The 15,127-nt window shown below is 42.7% G+C and overlaps 1 protein-coding gene across 1 annotated transcript in view; it reads left to right on the forward strand.

Moving 5' to 3' along the window:
* psmd1 (proteasome 26S subunit, non-ATPase 1) overlaps positions 1–15,127 on the forward strand; it is a 52,485-nt gene that overhangs the window by 33,533 nt on the left and 3,825 nt on the right. Inside the window, exons 19-23 of the mRNA XM_034080818.2 lie at positions 811–913; positions 3,997–4,166; positions 8,551–8,643; positions 8,958–9,050; positions 10,827–11,066. Of these exons, the coding sequence (XP_033936709.1) occupies positions 811–913; positions 3,997–4,166; positions 8,551–8,643; positions 8,958–9,050; positions 10,827–11,066 (699 nt within the window). The remainder of the gene's footprint in view (positions 1–810; positions 914–3,996; positions 4,167–8,550; positions 8,644–8,957; positions 9,051–10,826; positions 11,067–15,127) is intronic.

Below are 15,127 nucleotides of genomic sequence, written 5' to 3' on the forward strand. Positions count from 1 at the left end.
CCTGAAGGACAGACTTTTTTCCCACTCGTAAAAAAAAGGGTGGTGTGGGGTGTGTGTTGATTTAGTTTGACAGGATTTCTGTTTTTCAAGTCATCCAACAGTAAAGTAAAAGTGTGTGTGTGTGTGTGTGTGTGTGTGTGTGTGTGTGTGTGTGTGTGTGTGTGTGTGTGTGTGTGTGTGTGTGTGTGTGTGTGTGTGTGTGTGTGTGTGTGTGTGTGTGTGTGTGTGTGTGTGTGTGTGTGTGTGTGTGTGTGTGTGTGTGTGTGTGTGTGTGTGGTCTTTCATTTTGACACATAGATACTGTATGTTAAATGGATATATCTGCCTTCTTTCACTTATCTTTCCATTCCCACAACAATATACATAAAGAAATGGCATATTTAGGACATCGTTCGAATGGTGATTAATCATGATTAATTAATTTTTAAGCTGTGATTAATCTGATTAAAAATGTTAATCGTTTGACAGCCCTACTCTTAATACAACAAATAATTAACTTTTATCTATTTTGGGGTGCACATTTTGCTGTTTGCTGTCCTTATTTCTTCATGATAAAAACTGGTTGCGACTGAAGGCAACCAAAGGCCAAGAAGTGGTTGACATTTTTTCTGAATGGTTGCCAATGGCAACCTGGCAACTGTTACTGTCGAGCCCTAAAATGTGATTTTATCACGCATAAATAGACGAAACAATAACTGAACCTGGTGTTTATCCAAAGCATCAGACACAAATTCAGTGTTTGGGTTTGCCATTGGTGTCATAACATCAAGTGTTTCACATTAACACATTTTCATCCCCTCTCTATTCTAGGTGAACCAGTTCAGGCAGCTTTATTCGAAAGTGATCAACGACAAGCATGATGACGTTATGGCCAAGTTCGGAGCCATCCTGGCCCAGGGAATCCTCGATGCAGGTTAGTGTCCAAACAGGAGAGCACAAGACATATTCACCTGTTTACAGAGACTAGTATTTACACATGAGGTCTGGTAACTGGAAGGACACCATCTTGATTTCATCAGAGCTCAATCGGTTTTTCTATGGCTGTCACTTGAAACTGAGATCAATCCGGTCTGTGGTCCCACCTGCCTCCGTGTCCTCACCCCTCAGGGGGATACCAAAACACCCGTGTGTGTGTGTGTGTGTGTGTGTGTGTGTGTGTGTGTGTGTGTGTGTGTGTGTGTGTGTGTGTGTGTGTGTGTGTGTGTGTGTGTGTGTGTGTGTGTGTGTGTGTGTGTGTGTTGTGTGTGTGTGTGTGTGTGTGTGTGTGTGTGTGTGTGTGTGTGTGTGTGTGTGTGTGTGTGTGTGTGTGTGTGTGTGTGTGTGTGTGTGTGTGTGTGTGTGTGTGTGTGTGTGTGTGTGTGTGTGTGTGTGTGTGTGGTAATCATGCTCAATCGAACTCGGAGTAACCATCCCTGGTTGGCCACCCGTGCACCGTGTCTCTGGAACAGCTCATGCTAAGGTGCATTAGCGTCTGGCACCCCCCCCTCAGCTCCGGTCTGCTCTCAGCCATATGGCCCTTTGGTCTCTTGGTGATTACTGTTTGTCTGATGGTGTTTGTGTCTGTGCAAGTGTTTGTGGACACAAGCATGCAGCATGTGTTTATGTGCGTGGGGTTCTAGAGAGCTGAACCTCATCACATGGAGTGCTACACACTCGCGTACATGTATCTATACACAAACCCTCAATGCAGCCAGGAGCAGAAATCCATTTTCTCGCACCAACATAAAACCCTGTGTGCCGAGCCAGAGAGAAACCAGCTCTGTTTACACACTGCTGTCCAAATACACCATCAGGTGTTGCAACTTACACAAAGTCAAGTCTATCTGAAGTATTTGCATGTGTACTTGAAAGGAGAAGTGCAGCGCATGTGTTTTTGAGATGTTGTGACTCATGAATGTTTTTCCTCGATCATTAAATTGCCTCTTGATTAACTCAGCCCCACTTGCGGCGATATCTGATGGTTAATTTTGTTCCGAGCAGATTAGCCATCTTGATGACAGACAGGACCCTAAATCATATATCAAATCAGGCACATTAACCGTAATGAACTCGGCAAACATGCCAAGATGACCCTGCGTGAGACCATCCAGACAAAACCCTGACCACCGGTTTCATTTTTCATGCTGCAGACATTCTCCCCCCGCTCCCCATGCCAAACTCCTCCAGCTCTCTGTGCTTAACGCATGTTTTCAGTAGGATTCAGCGTGTATCTTGCAGTTTAAACACATTCATGCAGCCACTCCTGTTTGACTGTCAGACATGCTCAAGCTTGTGTGGTGTGAATGTTTTCAGTATTCTGGTTCTCCTTGGGGGGGGGGGCGTTTTTGAGGTGCACGGGTAATTGTATTTAATTTGACGAGCGGATGCGATTAGAGCTCAGTTTCATGATCACTGGTGCCCATTACCCAGGAAATGTCAGTCTCTTTGGCTCATTCTCTCACCTCTACATGCTCATTCCACATTTACAGACTTTCCCTGACTAATTGATGGTCCATGGAATTCGTTTTATTTTGTGGTTTCTCCAAACGTTACATTATGCCCCTTGTTTCATCTTTTCAAAGTGACACAGCCAGCAGGTTGAATGTTGGTGTTGTAATTAAACACCTTTTTAGAGGAATCACTTCTATCCCGGGCCTCCCTCACCAACTCCTTGGAATGAAAATTGGCCCACCAAACTAAGAGTTGGCAAAAACAGCGGGTTGGAGAGGGCCCTTAGTCAAGTGCTCTCAACCTCTTCTCAACTTTCTAAGAGACTCTTAAGCACCCAGTTGTGGTGCAGCATGCAGACCTTGTGACTCATTCTGGCCGACGTTCAGTCCGTCGGCTCAGGATTGTCTGAACACTGGTTCAGATGTCAAGATAAGGCCCTGGTTTTAAATCTCCCAAGTGGCCTCAGAAAAGAGTGGGCGCGCAACAAAGTCAGCAGATGATTTAGCTGGCATTGTCTGTATGGATAAAACGCTGCTCCCTTGTAACCTTCCATTTTTTTTAAAGGAACGTTTTTCTTTTCATCTCTACACTAATGACGGATTCATCCTCGCTGTCTCCTGCCAAGTCTTCCTCCCACTCCCTCTGTCTTCCTTTTTCAATCCCTCCCTATAGTTTGTCCCAGAAAGGCCAAAGGGAGGTTTGTGACTTTTTGGTACGGTTCCAAGTAGCACCCCTGACCCTGTGATTCACCTTTTTTGTTCACTCTGCGGACACGTTTGACACTTCCAGGGTGCAAACTCCCTCGCACAGAAAACTGAGAATAAGCTAATCTAACATTATGGAAACGCAGATGGGAAACAGGTCTGCTATTTCTGGGACATCTGACACACCTTGGAGCTCACATCTCATGATAATGACCTGACTCAAACTGTTGAATACAGGAAGCTGTACACAATGCATTCCCTGGAGTAGTTGGCTCACCAGTTTGTCCCTGTAATATAAATCAACGTATCGGACAGATTTAACCGAACGACGGCCTTCTCAGGGTGGTGACCATCCTGCTCTGTGCCCTCATTAACCTCCCACTACTTCCTCTTATAGTACTTGTGCCAACTGTATTTTAATATATTAATGCAGTGGTGATAAAGTGATGTGCACAAATTCCCTTTTTCCGAAGCAAGTGGTGTGTGTTGCCTTTTAATGGCTTTTGTGTTAAGTTGACATGTGTTGTTTCACAATCAGTAACCAGTATGAAAAGTATTTTAACAATAAAATAGATTTATTTTGTTATTGTTTACAGAGCAGTTGGCCCCTAACTTTGGAAATGTTTTGCTTTTTGATTTTGCACAAGTTTCTTTACACTGAAAGTGTATTACATGTTTAGTACCATTGGAAATGATCAATGGATTCTTAAAGCAGTGTTTCTTGCATAGCTCTCAATATGACTAAACTGAAGTCTAAAATGACCTTTTTTTAAACTGGTCTATCATCTGTTGAATTTACAACATCATGTAGGTTTGTACCATAACACTGACACCCTCTCCCCCTCCTCTGCCCTCTGTCCAGGTGGACGTAACATGACCATCTCTCTGCAGTCCAGGACGGGTCACACTCACATGCCAACAGTGGTCGGCCTGCTGGTCTTCACCCAGTTCTGGTTCTGGTTCCCCCTCTCCCACTTCCTGTCATTGGCCTTCACACCAACTGCTATTATCGGCCTCAACAAGGACCTTAAGGTACTGAGCTGGCTATACCTGCTGTGATTGGTCTGTCAGAAGAAATGTGTGTGTGTGTGTAGCAGAGTTCCCGTTACCCGGTAATTACCGGACTATGACCGGTAAAATATGCTGAAGACCGGCAAATCTAAATCTCTCCGGTCAAAGTGTCCGGTCAAAATAATTTCCCTTTAGCGCAATACCGCATCAGTTGCGCAACTTGCGCCACTTATGTGACAGACAAGAATAGTCAATTCTAATGTCTAACACTTAATGTGGAGAAAGAGATGTCCTGTACAGTATGGGTTGATTGTGTGTTGATCTGTTGGTAATGCCTCGGGTTCCGGTGGGCATGTAAACAATTGCATAATGCTGCGCTATACTTTGTGGCCTCACTCGGTTGCATAGCGACGCTTAATGTTTAGGTGTCTTTTTAAAGGAGAGGTGTCATGGCCATTTCCACTGAACATAATTCCATTGTTGAGGTATACTAAAATAGAAAAATACTGTGCAATTTTCCAAACTCACATTGGTTTCGCATACAGCATCTCTTTAAAGTATGTGTATTCACTCTCTCCACTAAATGGCTCGTTGCAGCTCTTGCCCCCCCCTCCCTGTGAGCACAGTGTGCTCTGATTGGTCGGGACCAGTCGGGACGTTGTGAATCGCGCTGAGCTCCGTGGAGGTGTGATTTCCTTGTTTAGCGATACACAGCTAAACACAGCCAAACTCAACCTGAAAACACACAAAGTCACAGCCGAAGTAAAAACAATAAGTGTGGCTTGATATTGCGTAAGAAAAAGGTTGATAAATGCTGTGAGAATGGGTCTGCAGAGAGAATTTCGCCGCGATCCCAACTGTCTGTTATCAGCCTGCAGCCAGGGAGGAGAGATCAGCAGAGCTGCCTGCACTGAGTGTGTGTGTGTGTGAGGAAGTCGTGGATTGGTCAATTTGGACCAATCAGCGGGGGCTTAACGTAACAGCTCCGCGGACGTAACGTAACGGCTCCACGGATTGGCCCGTTTGGTTCCGGGTTACCGCATGACCGTATCGCGTCATAGTTCTGGGCGTGGCTTCTACGACACAGCACCCAGGAAGTAAAAAATGGACAATGACGTTTCACCAACGAGGCGTTTTGGGGAGGTATTTTCTGTTTTAGAGTTTTACTTGCTACAGGGTGTACTTTGAGGGTTTTGACTCTGCACACCGCTTACATGCATAAAAACCTTCATAACACACAAGGGGACGGGTAATAACCGGAAAAGCATGACATGTCTCCTTTAATAAGCAGGTAGTCATATCATTAGCTAGAACCAGCTAGATCTGATCAATATGGACATAAACGCGAGTAAAGTCTAATCTGACGGAAGAGAGAGATCAGCTGCTGCTGACAAGTCGACTTGCAGCTCTGCATGATCACATGCAGCGGTGAGCGAAGCAAAACACACACTTCAGGTTAGAATATCACACGTAGCTATTTTAATTACCTCTCAAACTACCTAAACTAGTTATAGATATGTTTAGTTTTACTGTCGGGTCACTCACTCAAGAAATAAGGACAGCAAACAACAAAATGTGCACCCCAAAAGAGATAAATGTTAATTATTTGTTGCATTAAGAGTGATATTTAATTATTGTTGTGACCAGACGGAACCTGATGCTTAAGTTGCACGTGCATTGGTGTGATTACGGAGCCAGAAAAGCGATGCACGTTTACTCGCGTGCGCGGTGCGCCTTGTGTTTGTTTTACAAAAAATGCCGAAGCAAATTAAGTTGTTTGACTGTGGGGTAAAAAGTTCGACCAACACGTCAACTTCTCAAACGAATGTTCAAAGTGATTCAACTGATAAAGCGTAAGGTAAACCCGAACGAAAAGCAAAGAGGAATGTTGTCCTTTCACTTCCGGTTAAAGTTCCTTCAAAATAAGAGCCCCGATCTTATTACTACTAAAATAAAAGTGCAAAACGAAACTTTACCATAGGAAAATATTGGCACACAAATATAATCACTTCTATAAAAAGTTAACACATTTTAAATATAGTTAGATGTATTAAAGGTAATTTACAGCATTAATAATTAATATCTAATTCTTACCTGTGAATGGTTTTCATTTATTTAACATTAGAAATGTATTAGTCTGGCCAATCCAAGACTTCAATGCTGAAGGGCCAATGGATCTATGGTGGGGGTCAGCACAAGGTCTGGAAAAACCAAATTTGAAAGGGATACAACGGATGACCAAGAAACTAGTGACTTTCTCAATTCATTTTTGGGGGATCTGTGAAGAACAACAGCTGCACTACTGGCATTTAGTATACCAGCAATTGAGGGTGGACAAGTTTACTACCACTTAAGTTTCAATTAATTGTGTTAATTACTTATTGTAAAGCATTTGAACATTATTTTGTGTCACATGTTCATTATTAAGTTGATGTATGACTGTATAGTATCTTAATTATTTAAAATATAAGGTGACTAAAAATGGCAACCGTATTTTCAGTTTTGGCAACCAAAAGCTGATGCCTGGTTGCCAGCCTGGCAACCACTTTTAAAAGTTAGCATTGAGCCCTGGACAGGCTGTCAGGAGAGAGAGAGCGCTCCGTTTATTATTTCCGTGTTATTGTAAGTTACTGTTCACTTTTGAATAATGTAGTCTACTATAATTAGTTTGTTTAATATCGAATCATATCAATTTGTTTTAAAGCTCAATAAATAACAAAGAAGACCTTTGACCGGCACTTTTCAAATTTTGTCCGGAAGATTTAAACTTTAACGGACATTTTGACCGGCGAAAAAATATTCTAACGGGAACTCTGGTGTGTAGACAACTGCAGAATGTGACCTTGTTCTAATGCAAATTAAAAGACAATAGATTCAAGGTGCCTTTTATTGTCACCCTGAATCACTGGGTTGCACAAACGCAATTGAGTCCATTAACGATAGACATGAAAAACGGTAGTGTGTTCATGTAGTGAACTTTTAAAATGTGCAAACGGGGAACAAAGGAAGCAGCAAAAAACTGTGGTTTATACTAGAGGCAAATTAAATGGCTGGCTTCAACATTTAACAGCAAACGATCCTGCATATACATTTTCAATATAGCAGGGATTAGTTAAATATTGTTGGTTTATATTGCACACATATTTTGTGTTGAAATATAACTGACCTGGGGGGAAAGTATGGCTGCTGAATGTGCACTGCATTTGGTTTGAAATATTTAGTTTCTTGCCTTGGTAACGACTGTCACCAGCAGTCTTTCCATAACAAGACTCTCCTGACTGTGGACTTTTCTCACACACAGATGCCACGGGATTACTGTGACATGTTGGGGTGTTTAACAGACATTAGATGGGCATTATCGCTTTAATCATATGCAGATCAACAGCACCTGGCACCACACACACACACACACACACACACACACACCTTGTGTATACACGGGAGCATAACGTTGGTGTAAAGCCCCAAATAACCCACCAGGGATGGAGTGCAGAGGGGAAAGGGGGGGCAGTGTTTAACAGACTTGGTGCTGCACCCTGCCAAAGCTCGTCAGCACCTGTTTAACTACACAGCACGAGTCTTCACAGACCATTGGACAAATTACTTCCTCTTCTTTAAGAAACAAACCTTAAGGTTGGCTTCAAAGAGCGCACAGGAGAAGCCACTTACCAGCCTCACAGTTTCAATGTATGCCTCCATACTGCAGTCTGAAATATGTGACTGCCCCCCCCCCCCGCCGCTACCTATAGTCTAACAGAGCAGCACAACATGCCAAGTCATTTAGTTTCAAAACACTGTTGTAGTTTGAAGGCTAACTCTAAACAGAAGGCACCTGGTGCTGCTCTGGCCGGAGATCTTCTTTGATGTTTGTCCAGGTAAAGATGACGGAGCACTTTTTAATGTGTACTTAAGGATCAAGTCTGCAGCTAATAAGTGATGGTGAAGGGAGTTTAAAACTGCTTGGTAACTATTTTTTTATTTCTAAAATCAAACCGGGTGCCTGTTAGAAACCATATTGGTGATGAGGTTGTGATGTAATTGGAATAAATGTTGGCTCAGAGAGGGGGCTGTACTCAAGCTCTCCTCTGAAAACAGCATTTATTAAAGTTGTTTTTAGGTTCAAGAGACTTCAGAACTGACCTCCTAACTGGCTGACTTCATTATTATTGTCTCTGTTCATCCGTCATTACCTCTTTTAAAGGATAGGTTAGCAAGAAAGCCTCAAATTAATAAACGTATAGCGTAGCATTTGAAATTTGACGTGGAAATATGTGGTGACGTCTGAAGTTGCTTTGTTTGACTTTCTGGAGGATGTTACAGGTTTGTTTCCTTGAAAGTGGATCCGACGGGTAGATAATGGCGTAAAGTCACTAAACATCTTCTCTCTTTCTGTCTTCCTGTTCAGATGCCCAAGGTGCAGTATCGCTCTAACTGTAAGCCCTCCACCTTCGCCTACCCCCCAGCTCTAGAGGTTCCCAAGGAGAAGGAGAAGGAGAAGGTGAGAACATGGCAACTTAACACATCCGCTTGTTTTGATTTTCTTTTACTGTTATTATCAGTTAAAGAAGGCAGACGTAGTTTCATATTCATTTGTAAATACGTTTTTAACCCACGCTGTCAGATATATACTTGTTCTGCCTGGCATATTGATTATTTCAGCATCTCCAGCATATGTTTCTTGGTTGCTAGTTTCCCTCTGCTTTTATTTTGTGGTCGACTTGTTCTGTACACTGTAAGTCGTGTTAGTAGATGGTCTGATTGAGGATGGTTTTGTCTTACATTGTCTGTATTCTCTCCCTCTCTGCACGGCAGGTCTCCACGGCTGTTCTCTCCATCACCGCCAAAGCCAAGAAGAAGGAGAAGGAGAAGGAGAAGAAGGAGAAGGAGGAGGAGAAGATGGAGGTGGTGAGTGGAAAGGCACAGCTGTCCAAAACAACCTTTCTCCCCTCATTTCCAATCATCTTATCTTATTTGTTTTTCGACCCTTCATTTGAAAAGGAGTCTAAATTCACAACAACACATCTCCTTTGCCAAGCGATTTATTTTATTGGGTTTATTTATTCAGAAAGATTTGTTTGGAGTAGTGAGTTTAATGTACTGGAACAGAGATCTACCCTGAATTATCCCATTTTGTAGGTGGTCTGTCTGCATAAACTAAAGCAAATGTACTATTTAGTTTAAACACATTCAGGGTATTTAGACTATTTAGAACCTTGCCGTTTATCTGAAGTAAAGTTTTCAATTATGTTTTACAGTGTTTGACCCCAAGACTGCTTTGAACGCAGGGAGTACCCTATAACAGATTGTGTTTAGAGCAAGATTTTGTGAGACAATTCTTGGTGGACTTCAGTCCTTCAGGGGTGGTCTTGGGTCATGCTCCCCTTTTTTTTTTTAAAGTATCCCACAAGGCAATGCAGCTTCAGCATGTGTCCTGGTTGTGTTGTTTTTAGTAATGACGCATCACTCACCTGCTGATAAGCAGATACAATCATAAATAAGCGGATATTAAATGGGGAATCGGATCCATGCTGTCAGTTAAACAGTCTCTTGTGCTTGTGACAACAAACACGCTACCTTTTTATTTCTTTTCCCAACTCAGTGAGTCGGTGTAACTCTCACTGGGTTTCTCTGGGCGTCAGCAGCACGTTTGATCCGCTCGGCCACGCTACGTCTCAGCTCTGCTGCTGAGAGACGAGCTTGGAAATGTCTGGCCCGCTCACATCTCAGAATTTTGATTTCATTTGGCTTGACTCTTTGAGAAGGCGGTAGAAGGAGGAGGTATCGACTCTCACTGGGGTCAGACGGTTCATTTTCTGGACCGTTTTATAGAGCGGACTTAAGTTTGGGAGATTTATTGATGCTTAGCTCATCTATTTTCATGTTAAGAGCTTCACTGTGGTATCTTTTTATTTCTACTCTAAATATATCAACACTCAAATATGTTGGGTAGAATGATTGAGATAGAAATGGCAAGAAAAAGTAAACCTAGTAACGATAAATACAGATGATGGTGATATTAAAAGGCTATTTGAAACAGTGATTTCATCAGTAAAGTATTTAAGTGCGTCTGTAAATCACACCTGAAACCGGGCTAGAGCAGAGAAGACAGCCGAAGTGTTTCAGAACATCTGCAGGAGATGACGTACTTTTGTTGCTAACTCCAATGGCACCTTCTGTCCTTCCATGTATTTGTAATGAATCCTCCCGTGTATCGGCCTGATACATTACATTACATGTCACTTGTCAGACGCTTTTATCCAAAGCGACTTACATACTCAATACTGTGGGCAATCCCCACAGGAGCAATTTGGGGTGAAGTGTCTCAGGGACACAACGACATGCTGACTGCAGCGATCCGAACACCTACGGACAACCCACTGCGCCACGCGCCTCCCACACGCCTCCCAACAAATCACTGGCCATGGTGCCAGAGTAGTAACAAAGAAACATCTAAGTCCTCCAAACTGTCTTGTAATGTCATAATTCAACTAGAAATACTGATTCTGATTGTGGTGGGTTTTCAACCTTTAATTTAGCAGTTTCTGAATTAAATGTATGTTTTAAATAAATTCAGCAATGACACAACTGTACAGATTGTTTTTAAGAACATCCTTAAGTTACAGGACATTATGAAAGTTAATCACAGTAGGCCTAATGGAGAACATGCTTCTTCTGTCACAGGAGGTCCAGGAGGCGGAGAAGGAGAAGGAGAAAGAGAAGGAAAAGGAAAAGGAGAAGGAAAAAGAGAAGGAGAAAGAAAAGGAGAAGAAGGACGAAGAAAAGGAGAAAGAAAAGGAGAAAGAGAAGAAGAAAGAGGCAGAGCCTAACTTCCAGTTCCTGGAGAACCCGGCCAGAGTGATGCCGGCTCAGCTCAAAGTGCTCATCATGCCCGAGACCTGCCGCTACCAGCCCTTCAAACCGGTAACTATCTGTCCGTCTGTCTGTCTGAATGTGGGTCTGAAAGTGCGTCTGTCTCCATGTAAATCTATTCAAGAGGTCATAGTAGAAAGTCTTGCCAATAGCTCTTTAACCGGGTCTTAAAAAGTCTTACATTTGATAATCAGAATGTAAGGCCTTAAAAAGGTCTTAAATATGACTTAAGGAAGGTCTTAAATATGATTTTAGAAGGTCTTAAAAATGATCGGATTTGAAAGTTACTTCTGTGTTGCGATTAGTGTTGCACGGTGTACCGATACTTGAAAGGTACCGCGATACCCTGCCGTTAAAAACGTTTCGATTCCTCCGTTTCATTAGTATCGGTACTTTAAGAATGACGGGGAAAATTACTCCGGTGAGAAAGCGCCATTTTAATAAGAGCCGTGTGTGTTCAGCGCTCTGCTTCCACTCCCTGCACTGCAGCCGTGCCTGCAGTCCCTCCCCTCTCAAGCACGCTCTAAGTGCCTCACCTCTCTCGTGCACGTGCTAGCTGCCAGAGCATGTGAGAAAAGGAGAAGCATGGCGGCAAGTGGGAGTGCAACTGCCGCTGCGCCTCAGCTTGTTGACAAAAAAGACGCCAGAAGCGAAATTTGGAAGTATTTGAGCTATATCTCTGACGGTGAGGGCAAGCCTACGGACACCACAAGGCCTGTCTGTGAGACATGTTTTAGATCCCTGCAAACCAAGGGAGCCAACACATCAAACTTCGCTAAGCACCTCGCCGACCGGCATCCAGACAGGTTAGCGAATGTGATAGATAACATAATTACATCATGCTCAGCCCATGCCCTCAAATCTAAGTCAAACCAGTGTAATTTATTTTGTGACAAATTAACGTTTTCGTAGTTTGCCGAGGCAATTAATGGCAATGATAACTGTCTAATATGGCTATCTTTTTAGCTAACTTACCAATGTGGTTATGGTTCTGGTGTGAAATAAAGCACAATAATTACATTTAAGACTGTTTCCCTTTTTTAAAGAAAAGTATCGAAAAAGAATCGGAATCGCAATTCTTGGTATCGAAACCAAAATGTTGGTATCGTGACAACACTAGTTGCGATCGCGTCTAAATGTGTTTTGGGGGAATTGTTCGGGCTGAAAAGTAACCAGTCCGGTAATCGCCTTTCAGTTCCCCCCAACAATTTGTATTGAATTAAATCAACATGGAACCAGTAATCACTAACTTTGTTTTCCCCGGCCCCTTATCGGAAAACACCCAGCTAGTAACCTAGCAACCAACCAAGCTTCAGCTAGCAGCGGTCAGAAACACATGTCTCTTCAAATCTACTTACAAATAACTGTGGGGAAGTGTAAGTTTAACCGTATTTGGTTGGAAAACATCGAATTTAGTGCTTGGTTGAAACCAGTGGAGGGGAACGTGTTTGAAGCCCGCTGCACCTTTTTCAAACAAAATTAGCGTTTGTTTTGCTAATGCAGCGTTAGCTAGTACAGCGTTAGCTAGTGCAGCAGCTCCCGCAACAACATAGGGGGACCTCCGGGCAACGTTTGGGTCTACGTCAACCCTAAAAGCGGAAGTGCTGTGGACGCTAAATACCGTAGCTAAACGCCAATCATACAACAGCATGAAGGCAGCAGAGCTCTGACTATAGCTCTTGTCACACACACACACATACACACACACACTTTTTTGTCTAACACGCTAACACAGTTCTGTGTACTGTTATGTTCAGTCATCGTTCTTATGTTGAACATGAATACATTTACTTTGTAAGTAATTTATGGGACTTATTTTTTCTTTCATAGCAATTTTCCTTTCTTGCCGTGAAATAGGTCTTAAATTCTATTCAAAGTGGTCTTAAAAAGTCTTACATTTGAGTTGGTGAAACCTGCAGGAACTCTGTTTAAAGGCGAACATAACGCACAACAAAACCCACCTGAGTGTACCTTCTTAAACATCAACAGGACATTTCAGGCTATGTTTTTTTTAAGTTCTTCTCCATTAAAGAGCAAAAGCCTCTTCTACCAATCACCATGTGACAATGACATATGGATCCTTGCTGGAGAAATCCCCACATAAACTGTAGGGAGATGAACAAATGAAATGCAACAGTCCACTACCAATGCTTGAGAATGGCTCCTGCAATAGTCCTTCACCAATAAGGTGTTAAATGAACTTTTATCTGCAGCAATACGAATCTACGGACATCAATTCAATAATATTCAACATGATTTTAATGAAAATGTAATGTAACATCGTAAAAGTATCCCAGAGGGGAATTTTCCTTTTTTTAAATGGAAATAAAATCAGGATCCAGCCTGTCAGTTGATTTTGGCCTCGGACACACTTCTCCAGGTCCACCCCCCCCCCCCCCCCCCCCCCGTCTCTTCACTTTTATAAACCGGAGGGCTGCGGTCCTGCTGTAAATGCTGACAGTTTTCCGCAGTAAATGGCAGGATGGCGTGCGGTCGCCCAATAAGCTCTCACCCCGTCCTGTAAAGAGGAAGCACTGTTTGGTTTTCGTCCCTCACAAACTCAAAATTGTAGGTCTTGCATTTAATGCCAAAATGGTGTCTTAGCTCGTCTAAAGTTTTGTAATGCTGCTGTCCTTTTTAAGGGTTTGTTTTTACATTCACAGAGGAGTTTAGGAAGTGAAGAGGTTTTACAGATTCATCTTAAAATCTGGTAATGTTTATTAAAACCTTATTTTGTGAATCAACTTGCGTGGTAACAAGTTCCCTGTCTTTGATTGTTCATCGGAGCTGAATGATTCCACAAATTGATTAAATAAACTCCACTTTTGAGTTTCAAAACCAAAACAACATGGTCCACATCCTGTTTCTCCCCTCGTTGTACCAGTTTGTTTCAAATAAATATTGTAGAACTGCGTCATAGCTTTTCTTGACCTCAATTTCAAATGCATTCACAGGGTCTTTATAAAGGCAAGATTACGTACTGCTTTTGGGCCCCAAACCCTCAGTCTTACCCTGTGGTGTTTGTCACATGTGCTTGGTACAACTGCACCACTCAAAGCACAATATATGTTTGTATGATGGGGACCCAGAGTATTTTAATTTTACTTATGCTAACTACTACTACTATATAATTTTTTGGAGTGGTGGTGCATCTTCCTAAAGAGCTTAATTAAGTTCTACTCTTTACTAACTAAACACACACAATGCACAGAAATGGGGACACATGGTTAATGAATGTGTTTCGTTTTACTCTGGGGCCTCGAGAAGGTTTATCTGGTCCTGATCATTAAATACCATTTGGTCGTTTCAACAGAGTAAGATACTCAGGCCCCGGCCACACGAGGACGAAAACGGCTAAACGCATAGGATTAACGCAATCGCAAAAAGCTTCCGTCCACACGCAATATTCACCGGATAGTGTCTGTCCACACGAGACCGCTCCGTTTAGCTCCAACCGCTGGACAAGCTGCAGTACATATGCAGGAGCCTGTTCGTGGCGCTGTAACTTCCTCCACAAAAGCAGCGAAGAAGCATGGTTGTCATGGTTGCCCTTCTGTTTATTCTCCGCGGTGGGGGCCGAGGGTGTCACTACCCGATCTGCAGTGCGTATGTGCGAGATGGTCCGCCATATTGGACAACGCCGGACGGCAACCCAAGTAGGACAACATTGACACAGTGGATTTTGGCAAAGCTCAAAAGGAAAACTCGAGAGAGATGAGTTATTATTATTACAACGTGACTTCACTATTATTTAACAACTCTTTTTATTGGGTTCTTTTATTTGGGGTTAAGTACATTGTCAGAATAAGTGAGAAATTAATTTAACTTCTGTTAGACAGCTATTTTGCACACATTCACAGTAAATATGTATTCAGTATGATAGCTGAATACATAATAATAATCTGCCCCCCCCCCACCCCCCGCGGGAGAGGGAAAAAAAGCTTGCCATAAGCTTAAGGAAACCTCCTCCGACCACGAAACGTATTGGCAGCATGTCCTTCACTATCATATTGGTGATTAGTGCAGTTATTTCACCTGCACGCATGTCATCACAACGACGTGGCCTTGAAGTGAAGTTGGTAATGGCCAGCTGTGCTGCGTCTTTCTCTGTA

The sequence above is a fragment of the Pseudochaenichthys georgianus genome, chromosome 4, assembly GCF_902827115.2.
Source record: "Pseudochaenichthys georgianus chromosome 4, fPseGeo1.2, whole genome shotgun sequence".
Taxonomy (NCBI): domain Eukaryota; kingdom Metazoa; phylum Chordata; class Actinopteri; order Perciformes; family Channichthyidae; genus Pseudochaenichthys; species Pseudochaenichthys georgianus.